The sequence below is a fragment of the Raphanus sativus genome, unplaced genomic scaffold (assembly GCF_000801105.2).
Source record: "Raphanus sativus cultivar WK10039 unplaced genomic scaffold, ASM80110v3 Scaffold0928, whole genome shotgun sequence".
Taxonomy (NCBI): Eukaryota; Viridiplantae; Streptophyta; class Magnoliopsida; order Brassicales; family Brassicaceae; genus Raphanus; species Raphanus sativus.
Window position 1 is genome coordinate 13,887 of NW_026616242.1, and position 14,085 is coordinate 27,971.

The 14,085-nt window shown below is 39.4% G+C and overlaps 1 protein-coding gene and 2 pseudogenes across 1 annotated transcript; all 3 read right to left on the reverse strand.

Moving 5' to 3' along the window:
• Window positions 1-3,933: 3,933 nt before the first annotated feature.
• On the reverse strand, window positions 3,934-6,734 carry LOC130503333 (protein PLASTID MOVEMENT IMPAIRED 1-like). The gene has a single exon (XM_056998011.1). The coding sequence runs from the start codon at window positions 6,589-6,591 to the stop codon at window positions 4,072-4,074; it is 2,520 nt and encodes an 839-aa protein (XP_056853991.1). The 5' UTR covers window positions 6,592-6,734; the 3' UTR covers window positions 3,934-4,071.
• Window positions 6,735-6,951: 217 nt separating this feature from the next.
• On the reverse strand, window positions 6,952-11,279 carry LOC130503332 (glutamate receptor 3.3-like; annotated as a pseudogene).
• Window positions 11,280-13,330: 2,051 nt separating this feature from the next.
• Window positions 13,331-14,056, reverse strand: LOC130503334 (uncharacterized; annotated as a pseudogene).
• Window positions 14,057-14,085: the final 29 nt, after the last annotated feature.

Genomic DNA, 14,085 nt, shown 5'->3' on the forward strand with positions numbered 1-14,085 from the left:
CCCTAGGCGTTATTCTCGACACGCCCGTTTCTATGACAAACGCTCGTACTAGACGAACTCCGCCAGGCAGTTCGATCTCTTGTTCAAATCTTTCTAACTGAACTACGTCCGACTTGATCCTCGAAAGGGTACGTAGGCAGCCTTCCTTAAGGTCCAGTCTCAAATCTTAATAAAACCTTTCCGCGTTTATTTGATCACTTGTCGTTGGTTGTCGCAGAGAATCCGGACCTTCAGGGAAAGTTAAGTTTACTTAGCTTTCCTCCGATTTACTTAACAAAAATCGACAGTGCGAATTTCGGTTCCCACAATAGTGATAAAATTTGTATTACTAAAATTTTCAAAAATTGCTACAATTTTTAAAAATTTAGATTTTAATCGTAAAATCATTAGTATCTTATATATCTACAAATTTTATAAATATTGTTTAGTTTAAATTTTTGATAATTATAAAATTTCATATCATTTCATTAGTTTTATACAAATTGATTTAATATATTTAAACAATATAAATAGATAGAAAATACTACCTAGGATTATAATTTAAATATATACATATATATTATTCAATATATTTTCAAATAAACAAAATCATGTTATCTTAATTTAATATTTAACTAAATCAAATCTATATTAAAAAAATAAAAAAATAAAAATGTTGCCTATTATTCTCTCTCTAAACCTGTACTTCCTCTCTTCCATCTCTACAAGTTTCTTCAATTCCTTTTGTGATCTATTGGTTCCGGTGGCTCCCTAAGCACTGGAACCGGATTTCCTTTTGTTTGGTTTAAGCGGATTGTCCTTCTTTTGTTATAGATCTTGTGAGGTCAAACGACGGTTCGTCGGGATGAGTTATGTCTCTCCGATGTTTACCGGTTTGGCTTTGCATGTCTATGTATAGTGATGTTTATGATTCGATGATGGTTGGTATGGGTTGTGGTCCTGTCGATCTCCCTTCTCCTTTCCCTAGAAGTTCCTGATTTGTTTCTAATCTTCCTCCTTGGAAGTGATCTTTGGTTTCGTCAATCATATGACGGGATGGCGTTTTGGAGGTATTGTACCTCAATCAAAGGTTCTTCTCGGTTCTTTCTCATGCAGATCCCCAACCAGTTTACTATGATCTGTTGTAACCGGTCCGGGTCTGGAGTTTGCGGTTATTGACTGTGTCTACGTATCCATTGAAGCTATGGGATCTTCTTTCTTTGGCTTGATTGAAACCTTACCGCCGCTTTCCTTTCGTAGCTGGCCTAAGGATGTTAAGCGGGTTTTAGTTGTACCGGAGGGAACTCATGGCTTCGACAGCACGATGACATAGCTGGTGTGAAGGTGAAGTGAGAAGTTCGGTTTCAACTTTTTAATCTGTCTTTTGTGGTTTTATCAAGTTCTTGGTCTGTTTGATCTTATAAGTTTAGTCATCTATCTTAGAATTGTTTTTTTTTTTTTTTTTTGATAAAGGGCTTCTATCTTAGAATTGTTGTTTGTTGTTTCAGTTAGTTTCCCATGTGTGGGCTTAGTTTCCGGGGACATTCATGTCGTCCGCCGGCTTCAGTTGATCGGGATTGTGTTGATCTCCCGTTGTGTAATTGTTTTGTGTTCTAATAAAAATATGTCTTGAGGAAAAAAAAATAGGGAAAATTAGATTTTTAGGATACTTTGAACTAGGATTTGTCACACTAGGATTTTTGCAAGATGTTTTGTTAAATTAGGATTTTAATTCTTGTAAATACTATAATACCCTTAAAATCTCATTTTGCTAATTGAATTTTAATTATAAATAATAATTTTCGTAATAGATTAATTATTTAAAACAATTAAAAAGTAAAAAAGGAATTAAAAAAAGAAAAAACAAAAGAGGGGATCGAGTAAAAAAGAGGGTAAAAGAGGGATCGCGACCCTAATTTTTTTTTTTACTTCTTCTTCTCCGCCGAGCTTCCTCCCATGGTGATTTAGGGTTCTTCACCACCCTTGTCGTCTCCGCCGCTCTCTTCATCTGAAATCCTTCGAGGGTAAAGAAATCTCTTCTCCCTCCTCGTCTTCCTCTTCCATCCGACTCTCCAACAAACCTTAATCGACGTTTTCTTCGTCATCTAGGTTCGTCGGAGCAAGTCAACTTCAAATCGAAGTGTTCGTCGGAGCGGGTCAACTTCAGATTTTTAGGAGAAAATATTTTTTGAAAGATTTAGGGTAGATTTAGTTTAGATTTAGGAAACTTCTGTAATTAAAAATGGAAGTTTCCATATTTTCACGATTGCCTAGAATACGTATACTACCTACCCAGAACACCGTATAATAGGTGAGAACTGTATTCTACCTTCAGGCGTCATATATAAGGTAAAAGGTATAACAGATTATGACACGTAATGTAACCGAGCTCTGTGATTGAGTTGTGGTTATATCTCGTTTTGTAGCTGAAGGTACACCAAAGCCATCTTTCTTGATTATAGCGTAGCTGATTCTATCTTTGCCACGGTATAGAAGAAATGTTATGCTACGATATATAGCCTGGATATATCAGTGTTTTAAATTTAGAATCCGAACTATAAACTAAGTAGACTGCCAGAATGAGTATTCTAACTGTAGCCAGAAGATAAAATAAAATATGATTCGAATTTTTTTTTTAAAAAATTTAAACTTATATATTGTCATACTTATGTTTTCTATAGTTTTCATATTTTTTTATATTTTTAAAACTCTATTAACTATTTTTCTCATAAAACAAGGGTAAAATATGTCTAAAATTATCAAAAGTATGAAAAGTCTTATTGTGACAAACAAAAGTTCAAAGTGTCTCATTTTTCCAATTCTCCCAAAAAAATATTGGTAAAAATAATAAAATCTATAATATTTAATAAATTTTATTTTTAAATATAAATTAAATTTGGAAAAAAAATTACTGCACCATTGCACATGGTGCAGGAAAACACCTATTACATATATGAGATTTGGAGTTGAGGATTTGCGGTTAAGAGATGGAGTTTAGAAATAATTAATTACTAAAAATTTAAAATGAAAAATTTAAAATTAATTTCGAAAGTGTTTTTTTAGTTTTAAATAGTGTTAACCGAAAAGCCGAAATATCCAATGTGAACCTGAACGTACATGCCTAAAAAACTATATCATATCCAACTTTTTAATTTTACACTTACATTTTTGTACGTATCACTTACACTAATATACATGCATTACAACCTTTCTTCAAAAATTGGAGGCCCCATTGAATTGTTTTGAATAATTTGGGTCAAGCCCAGCTCTCTACTCACCGCTCATAGTTTCGTCTATGATAAAATTTACTCTTTTGTGTGGCTGTCTATATGTTTCCTTGTTTTTTCCTTTTCTATTTTTCTTTTAAGGCAATAGATTCGTTTCATATTTTAGAGGCTGTGGTGAGAATTTGATCGGTTTCTAGGGCTAGTAAGCTTGGAAACAAGATATTGCACATAGGTCAAGCTTTGTCTCTGTGTTAAGCTCTTGCATGAGGACTGGACACCAGCAAGATCGGTAAAGCAAACTGAGGCAATGAAAATAGAAAAACTTGGGTTCAACGCATGAGTTTGATAATCCAGTACAAGTATATTTTATAAGAAGAAGAAGGAAACAGAGGAAGGCCCGAAGGAGGACCAGTGAAGAATGAAAGAAGAAAAGAAGATGACGTTGGAATACTTTTATATAAAATATCGAATCTGTTTTATTTAGCATGTTTGTTGTTTAGCTTTTAACATTATAAACTTGTGATGAACGCATATGAAAGTTAGCCTTAGAAACTAGAAAAAGCAAGCGCAAACTTAGCGAGAGATAAAACAAGTGCTGATTGTAATACTTTCCAATATGTTCGGTTTTGATTGGTTTGGCAGTCAAGGACAAGTCCAATTTCAAAACACGAGCAATCTCGGTTGGAACAATTTGAAGATTTTTCAAGAAAAAGTAGTGAGGGTAGTGTTTGTCTTTACCAGTTGACAAAGAAAGATCAAATTTCGAAACTAGCCAAGTTCTGCTCAAATAGCTATAAATAACAAAGCGAAAATAATCTTTAGTATACACATATGCATCTTATTCTGTAATGTGAAATTCTCAACCTCAACTGTGCAACTTCACATCAGGGTTCCTTATAGATTTTAGCCACATATCCGCCATAACTCTAGACGACAAGCTCCACAACAAATCTTCATCTTCTTCTTCTTTCTCCTTCCTCTTAACATTACTCTTCTTCTTACCTTTCTTACCCAATCCATACTCCACAAGCCACTGCGCCGCAGTCAACCTTCGCTTCTCCGCCTCATTGCTCTTCACTCCCCCAACGTGCAAGCTTCCCACTTTTAGCCCATCCTCCTGCTCTTCAGCCTGCACCGCCACGATAACTGTCCCTCCCACTGCCTCATATCTCCTCGTCGGGTCCCGGAGCTGCACTGTCGCAAGAACCGTCAGCGTTTTCTGCTTGCGATTCTCCTTGAGCCACTCGTCAAGCGGGATGGTGGACTCAAGTGGATTTGGCTGGCCTTTGGCAGCGGAAACCTCAAAAGGAGCATCATCCTCCACCATGTCAGCTTGAATCTTTAGTCCTTCAATCACCATTTCTTCAAGTTTCTGTAAAGAAACAGCTAAAACCTCCTCTGCTGAAGCCAATGGATTCTCCTCCACGTTCCAGATTCCTGTCATTATCCTCTCTCTTCTTCCGCTGTTCATAGCGTTAGCCATCGTTTTAACAGCTGCAACAGTTCGCGCTGCGCTTGTGTTCGCTCGCTCTTTGTTCCTCCCTTGTATGATCGCTGACGCTATGCCTTCGAAAGCCACTTGTTCCCCTGTTTTCCCCATGAGCTCGTCCATCGCCATAAGCGAACATATCTTTGAGTTAAGTTCCTTACCCGAACCCGCCATTCTATGAAACAGTTCGAATCCAGTCGCCGATCCAGCTTCAGGCAGTACCACAATCTGTCTCGAGATTTGCATTACGAGCTTAGGAGTGTCCTTCCTCCTGACCACCGTATCAAAAGGGTTCATAGAAACCAAGTATCCCCCGTCCCTTGTCTGAACAACACAGCCGATGCCTTTCCCAAGATCCGAGAGGTAATTCTCAGACTCTTCGTCTACTGATTCACCAGACCGCAGCTCGGAGATCTCCATTTTGTGCTGGTAGAATTTGAGATTCTCGGATTCTTCATCCTCAAGTAACTGAAGGAACTCCTTTGTCACAGTCTGCTCCTCTTCATCGAGCCTTGGTGACTCTGCCTCCCCTTCCCCACCATTAGTATCATCTTTCATCATAGATTCAAGCGCTTTGATCTGCTTTGCAATAGAATCTAACTCCGATAGTCTTACTATGTGCCGTGGATCATCAACATTAACAGGTTGCTCCTTCATCTCTACTACGGATATGGTTCCATCGGATTTCTCAGTTTCCAGGTCGTCATCAAACTCGACTCCTTTGTCCACAACTTCGAATTCAGGTTCTTGATCTTCTCCTTTGTCAACAACCTCAAAATCAGGTTCTTGATCATCTTCTTTTTTGGAATCTGGATGAGCCGGAGCTGGTTTCTCCTCCGGCTCATCCAGATTCAGATGCTCGATTCTCTGAAGATCAGATGCAGACTCCACGTCACTTGCTGGCGTCCACGCCTGGCTCTTGCTAGTCATCTTCGGGCTCGGGACACTAAACGATGTTTTCGATTGCTTTCGCCCAAAGGAACCGGAGAAATTCTTCGGTTTACTGCTCGGTTTTATCCCTAACTCACCTTGTTTACTGTAAATTCCAGCTCCACCATCTTTCTCCATGATCTGAAACCCTAGTTTCAGAACAAGTTCACCCCCTTTGGCTTTACCTGAAAGCCCCCAACTCATATCCCATTGCCTAACCCTAGCTCCTTCACAACTCATCTTCTCAACAGACTCCTGTATTAAATCGCTCAAGTCCACCACGTGTCTTCCGAACTCGAGCTCCTTAGCATCCACCGCGAAAAGATAAACCAAAAACGGCCGAGCCTCAAACTTCGCCGGAGCACCTTTCCCATTAGCCGGCGAGTAGTACACGTGGCACTTGATGAATAGAGTCTCCTCGAAATCCGCGGATCCTTGAGAAACGCGACACGGCATCGTCTGGACAGCGCCATCTTTGGTTTCCTTCTTCCTCACGCAAACCCCGAGTCGTAGACCGTTCATCGACGCGGGTAGGTTCTGTGCCGCCACGATCTCTACCGATAGCAAGCAGCTCAGCTTCTGCATTCCGATTCGGGCCAGCCCGCGGATGGGTTTCCAGTTCCATATCCCTTTTCTCTCTTCCTTGGGTTTGGATCCCACCAATGAAGAAGACTCTTCCGGTGTCTTGATGGTTATGTTCTGAGTCATATTCTCTTCCTCCTCTACATCAAGCTTGGGTCTCGACCGCCATGGAGACAGAGATAAACGCCGAGACCGTGGTTTTGGTACTGTCACATCCTCAGCAGAGGTCACGAGGGACGGTACGGAGCTGCGTGGGAGAGCGAGAGAATTAGTTCTGCGACCAACTGGTGCCTGAGGTTTCTGGTAAAGATTTTCACTTAGGGCTTCCAGTTCAGCCAGAAGCTGTGTGTTGGAACTTCGGCTGCCGGAATATTCAGCCGCCATTAATTTGTGTTTTGTCTCTGGACGAAGAAGAAGGATAAGCAGAGCAAGACGAGGGTTTGTTTAATTGGGGGAAATGAAATCAATTATCTTTTTTTTTTCTTTTTTTTTTCTTTTTTTTTTGTGTGTGTGTGTGGTGGGGATTAGTGATAGGTTTTCATTATTGGTATCGTCTCAAGAGATTGGATGAGGTTTGAGAATGTCGTGGCCTTGTGCCTGAGCTCTCATAGAGACAACTTCTGGTGGTCCCTTATCATTTAATTTTCTCGGTACGTTTCAGATCGTTAGCCATAAGCGAGTGTGTGGTTGTTAAGAGTTTGTCAGACAATGTTGCTACTCATTTATTTTTACCGTATTGAACTTGGTACAGCTACTCTAAAAAACTTTTAATATTGCGTTTAACGCGTCCATAAACAAGTCACATACTGCCTCAACAAGAACTCCTCCTAGGATTAAAAGATTTGAGAATCAGGGAATACACAACTTGGATACCGATAAGCTCCAACGTGTCTATTTTAGGAAGAGATGGCAGAAGAAGAACAAGAAGTTGGAAGTGTTAGAAACAAACAGATCAAAGGAGACTTTAGGTAGAAGAAACAAAGAGTTCAAAGACTCGGGTTGACTTGGAGGTTCAGAACATCAGGAGGGAAGCAAAGCAGAGGAATGGGTTGCTGGAAGATATTTCAAAATTTCATATAAAAGACTATTGTTGCATTTTATTTCCGTGTATGCTGAGATCTGTTTATTGAAAAGTGGACATGAGACTTCAGATTGCCATGAGAGCATAGTTCGAACTCAGTATTGTCACGGGAACTTTGGATTGTAATCGTTCATTATTGTTTATATCAATTGATCGGTTTATTATGCGGAAATTGTGTATTCTGATTGCGAATACAAGTGTTGATTAGAGAGTTTACAGGTTCAATCCTATCAGATACACTTTTGAAACTATAAACGGTTTTCATGCCTTAAAAAGAATCTCTGTAACTACACTTTCAATCTAATGGATTAACCGAATTGAAGCTCTCAAGTCGTCGTGAATGTCTCGATACTGAATTATCATTCACTGATCCATCAATCTTTCTCTTCTTGCTTCCTCCCCTGGACACGTCTTCTTTCTCATCCATGAGCGACAAGAATCTCTGCAGACGAGTAGAAGAACGCAAGGACGAGGAGTCATGATTCTCTCTCCCAATGGCATCTTCTTCCTGCTCGCTTGGCTTTCCACTATAGAGCTGACGTATGATCTGAACAAAGTAGAGGAAGAGAGCGAGGACACATGCAACTCCACATATGAGAAACAGTCCCCAGAAGCTTTTCAGATGAAGCCTATCTGATTCAAGTTCTGCGTTCTCTAGAGTGCATGCGTTCTTCATCAGCCACTTATCATGAATCCTCTGCAGATCCCCGTTCTCTGCCAACTCCAAGATCGCTGTTGACAGATCTATTGCTAGAGGAGAGTCTCTAGGAAATGCCTAAAAGTAAAAAAAAAACATTTGTAATTTGTAATGATGAATGAATGGTAAAATAAAAAATGCATTTTTGGAGGGGACTTACAAATCCCCAGCCACTTTTGGTGAACTCCTGACCAACGATCCTATAAGCGCAATTGCTGGAGAGGAAGAGTTCTACATAAGGACGCTCGTCCACAATTGCAGCAACACCTCCTTTTCTTGGTCCATCTTTTAAAGCTTTGGCATAAGCTTCAGGTGAACCAAGTGGGACGAGCCTCGACTCTGATATGTTAAGCTCATCCCTCAGATAACGTTCTGCAAACGAACCCACCTGGTACCCAATCCGATCATTCATCTCTCTAAGGCTGTCAATTCCCTTGATTGGTGACGAGAGCTGCTGAACCGTCAGTATCGATGTGAGACTAGCCGTGTAGCTTGAGTTGATTATTAGTACAACAAATAGCCATATGATCAGAACCAACCGCCCAAGTGTACTCACTGTATTCTCTCCTGCATTTAAACAAATAGCCATATGTCAGTCAAAGCCAGCTAATCATCAGTGAGATAGTAAGTTTCCTTTTCTTTGTGTCACGTACTATGCGCGAAAAACATGGTGGAGAAGCTAAACCTGCAGATATCAAACAAACAGTTAGTGGATCCGGATCAGCCAAGGAGAACATGACGTCATCAGACATAGTAAAACTGACCATAGAATTGTGACGCATTGCCTCTTAGGAGGGCCTCTGAATTCATCGTTAATCCGATGCTCCAAGATCCAAACAACAATACCGACAAAGAGAAAGCAACAAGCCGTGACTGCCCACATAAGTCGATTGAAAGGTCGGAGGAAAGCCCAAGCTCCAGAGTTCAGTTTCTTAAAAGGAGCAACAACAACTAGTCCAGATGCTGCATACGGTTGTGTAAAGTCTACAATCTTTGTCCGGTTTGTTACGATGGCAACATCACCCACTACCCCATCAAAGTTCTACAGTAATTTAATTCCAAAGTAAGCAAAAACAGAAAAACAACTTTTTTATTAACATAAAAAAAAAGAATAGGCACTCACACCACTTGTTATCATCTCAACCATATGAGTGTAGCTTGGATTCTCCTTTCCGTTTCCATAAGGAACAAACTTGACAGGAACAGCGTACGGTAAGAGATTCACCGCAGCTGTGAATACATCAATGCAGAACCCTTTGAACATATTCTCAGTTCCACGAATCTGTGAGACAAACTCCTTGTAACTTACGCGGCGAGGCACACCGATCTTAAGCTCTTTCCCATTGTTCGAAAAAGCCCATCCGCGTGGCTTTTGAAACGCTTCTCCAGGCCAAATCACATGTCTTAGCTTCGGAGTTGCTGACGTATTTGGTCGCGTGAGTGACTCAGGTGGCAAAACCGATAAACCGGAATGATTCGACCAGTAGCCTATTTGGCGAACACCGGTTCCTGCCACGTTGATGATATCATAAGCCGGTCGGATCCGAGACCTATCTGCAGTAAACTGAAGCTGTCCTGTCAAACCAACCATATGCGTTCCAAGGATATCCTTAAGCAGAGCCTCTCCACCATCAAAGACGGTCATCGCTTCTAAGTTGAGACTCCCGCTTTTCCCCAAAGCATCAAGCATTGTGTCATTAGAAAAAGATATTCTCCCACCGTGTTTGAAGTACTTATCCAAGCACGAGCTAAGAGCATGACTGAATCATAAGCATAGAGACCATACGTGTGAAGAGCCAGCGGAGCATCAGGAATCTTACGCCACCGCGAGAAAAACTCCCGCTTTAAATTCGAATCAGGTGTGTGCGGACGAAGAACAAGAGCGCCTTGAATACTCTCAAGTCTCTCAGAGGGAAGCGGGGAGGAAGAGTCGAGAGTAGTAGACAGCCAATCCGTAGCGATCCAAACGTACCCATTACCCATCATTCCGAGATACTTTGCCTCCTTGAAAACCGCGAAACCCAACTCCGAGTAGACATGAATCACGATGATTCTTGGCTGAAGCAGCATGATCTTGATGAGCATGCTCATGATCTCATTCTTGTTCACCGCGTTGTCCGGATGTAAACCAGCCTTGTAAGTGATTCTCAGCCTCCTGCTCGCAAGCTTATCGTTAAGCGCAGCTACACCATTCCTTTCCGTAGTCATCATCCACAAACACAGCAATCACTTCTTTCCAACCGTACAGGTCTACAATCGAAGCTATAGCCTCCATTTGGTATAAGTCGCTCTGACTCGTCCTAATGAAATAAGGGAACTGGAGTGGCGACATTACAGGATCCGTAACAGCAAATGAGAGAAGTGGCACGCGTAGCTCGTTCGCCATGTGAGATATCATGTGAGCAACTACAGAACATTGTGGTCCTATGATTCCAACTATGTCTTTCTCCATAAACCTCAATGCTGTGACAAAAAAAAAAACAAACAAACAAATTCATTATTATTACCAAACAAAAATAAAACATTCTTTCCTCATCAGACAAAATAATACCTTACCTTCAACCATGCCCATAAAACCGCTGCAGTTTGAGTTCTGCATTGAAACTTGAAGACGTGTCCCTACGAGGATGTCCGGGTTTGAATTCACATCTTTCACTGCCTCCTCAATCGCAATCTTGGCAACTTTGCCAATCACTGAGTTGAAACTGAATATTGAACCGATTTTGACAACTTTTGGTTTCTCAGAATGTCCGTTTCCCAAAAATCCAAGACATAGACAAGACAACAACAAGAAAGACCAAAGTAGCTTCATCTCTGCTACAAAAAGACAGAAGATATAACAGAGAAAGTTGTTGACTTTCTGGAAAACTAAAATATACCCATCAATCGGACGATGATTGTGATCAAACAAAACCCACAAGTTAAAAGTGAATCAAACGGATGAACTGGTTAGTTACACCTTTTGATTTTTATTTTTTGTTGCTTATCTAAGCCAACTAATAACCAAATATGAATATCGAGCAGAGAGGGAGAGAGAGAAAAAAAAAAGAGGAATTGAAGAAGGAGAAGAAAGAGGCAACAACAAAGTGACGGAATCAGATCCGCTGATGAATTGAGATTACTCCCAACCTCATATTCTTTAAAGAAGTGCGAAAATACAGACATTCACGTGTCTCTTGGCTTCCCTTTTTCATTAGCCAATAAATAAACCTTTCGATGGCTTTATGTGATGGGAATTTCCAAACTTGGGTCTTTTTCTTTCTACTGATTTCTTATAAATTTGACAGAAATAAACAAATAGTCAAATACAAGTGGTGGACAAAATAATAACTGAATTGGCATCCAAAAACTTCTGGTAAAATGTGTTTTTTTGTCAAAATTGAAAATAGTCATAAAATAATTGAAGACCTATTTAGCTTAATATCGAAATTCGGTTTGGTAATTGCAGATCTATTTAATAATTTGAGAACCTTATCATTTAACGCATTTCTTTCTGATTCTGTCCTCGACACCGATAACTATTTATCAGTTTTATTTTTGAACCTATTGAGAAAGTAAACAAGCGTACGGAACCAGTTAATTTTTCCAAATTGGTGAGAGAAGAGTTGTAAGATATTTTCGGAGAGGAGAAATGAAGAGAAGAGAAGAATATATTTTTGAAGAGGAGAAGATATTTTCGGAGAGGATAAAAGGAGGAAAAGATTTGTTGCAACTGTGATTCGTGTCACTATTCTCTTATGTCTGTAAGATAAAACGTTTCTTATTTTGGGTGTATGAAGTATGTGGTAGGTTGTGTTATATACTAGCACCTGATGGGAGTATGTATTGGTGTAAGAACTAAAATCTTGTGTAATATGAACAAAGAAGAAGTAATCTATGTGAAATATTTAAGTTACCAGATATGCAGTTCCGTTGTTTCACTCATTTGATATTTGTAAAAAAGTATCCAGTATAATACGTTTTGTTTCTCTATCAAGGACGATAACCTGTTTTAATTTCGAACCTCAGAATCTAACAGTAATCATTGCATATATTTATTCGGGCCGACCCTAGTAACCTAGATTAAAAAGCAAAATTTAAAAAGAACCGAAAACTGAAAGAACCAACATTTAGATAGAACGTGGCGCATGAGTGACAAACAATCTGGGGCGCATGAGTAACAAACAATCTAGTTTTAATTGTATTTAGTATTTAATTTAGACTAGTATCATTGTTTCTGTGAAGCTAATTTAAATGTCTTTGAGAAAAAAATCTCTAAAACAGAACGCTGTCACAGTCTGAATAAGTTTTCTAGAACGGATCATCGATGGAACATAAAGGCTGAAAAAGGTGTATAAGCTACAAATGAGTCGTAAAAAAATGTCTTTGTAGTCGGACCTTGTTGGTAAAAAAAGTGATGACATTTCCCCGGAATGAGCTATAATTCATCTGCATCGTCATCGGCGTCCTCATCTTCTGAATCTGTTTTCACTGAATTTACAATGCAAAATACGGAACCATATCACATTTCGAGAAGATAAGATTGTGAGATTCTCTTATTCTCACTGATGAATGGTTTTTATATATTAAACTGATTCTACACCATATACTAATCTAAATGATTCCCCTTCAAGATGGAAATGTGCAAGATGACTAATTTTTTTACCAACCTTGATTTGCTGCAGTGATTACTTAAAGTTTGACACAGAACCTTGCGCGCATCTCCTACTTTTAACGATCCATTCTTTTATTACCTCAGCAAGCTGCCATCACCCATCAACATCAACGAAATTTGGTGTAGCCTGTACTCGTTACTTAAGAGGAAGGTCAGCATAGAGCTTACCTCATCTTCCGTTTCCTCCAGCAATCTGTGTTAATCAATTACATATCGATTTTACAAGAGTTTTAAAGAAGTATTAAGCTGGAAAAGATACTGCGGATGTTCTCAATTGGCTTACCTTCCGCCAATAAGTTTGAAATGTCATTGGCATGCGCTTTAGCTTCTTGTTTATCTATGAAAACACACACAAACACGGAACATGAATCCCAAACAAGTCTCTAAACCTACTAATATAACTAGAGATAAAGACTTCACAGCCACAATTCCTTCTTCCACAATCTTCCTCGACCAAAAGTTTAAGAAGCACCTAAGCTTTAATTTATTTAAAATACATTATTGATGCAGTTGGAGAAGCCAGATGTGTGATGAACAGATTGCAAAAATTTAAAGGGAAATAGACATTACTTGTTAGATTTTCAAAACTTTCCACTTTGAACCCATTCACTATTTTTAGATTTCACCTGCAGAAATGTGGGAAGTTAGATCTAATTGATGAATACAAATAGATCAAAACGGGTATTTGCCCCAAAAAAAATAAAAAAGAATCAAAACGGGAATTGTACACGAACTTGGCTTACCTTTTGTAGAGTATAGTCCTGCATTCTATCACACAGCCCGTCAACAAATCAACCACCCTCAGGTCACTCATTCTATTTGAATTTGAAGAAAATGACATATACAGGGAAAAATAACATATGGTTAAGAGAAAAATTGTTAGAATTTTTTATTTTTTCATCATAGCTCCTAACTACTAATCCATGTTAATACTTGTAGTAAGGATCACAATTATAAATATGCTCAAGAAGTTCTCTTGTCTCATGTGTCCAACGAAGAAAGGTATTACAAAAAGTCTAAGCGGACAAGGATGCGTGAGTTGACGTACCTATAATCAATAACCTTTCCTTCACGCTGGCCTTTAGAATTGAGTCGGTTTCTCAAATCAAGATGGTTTCGTGGTTTTTCCTGTTTAAGAAAAAACATCAAAAATGTTGAACTAGCATTGAGGACCAGAAACAGGGGGGCTTCGAATACTATTGTGATTTTGTATTTTACCTTCAAAAGCTGTGACTCCAGTTCCTCCTGCACAGCATCGAGACCCATATTAGTGTGAGGGCAGGTAGATCATAGACTAGGGAAATAACAACATCGAGAGAGATTCCGAGCGGCGCATACCGCGACGGCGTTGCAAGCAGCACATTTGTCATCAACGGAGGACTCCAAAGGAGCAAATGGTGATAACAACTACGGTGAAAGAACACCAGCTTCGCCATCCTTCGATTT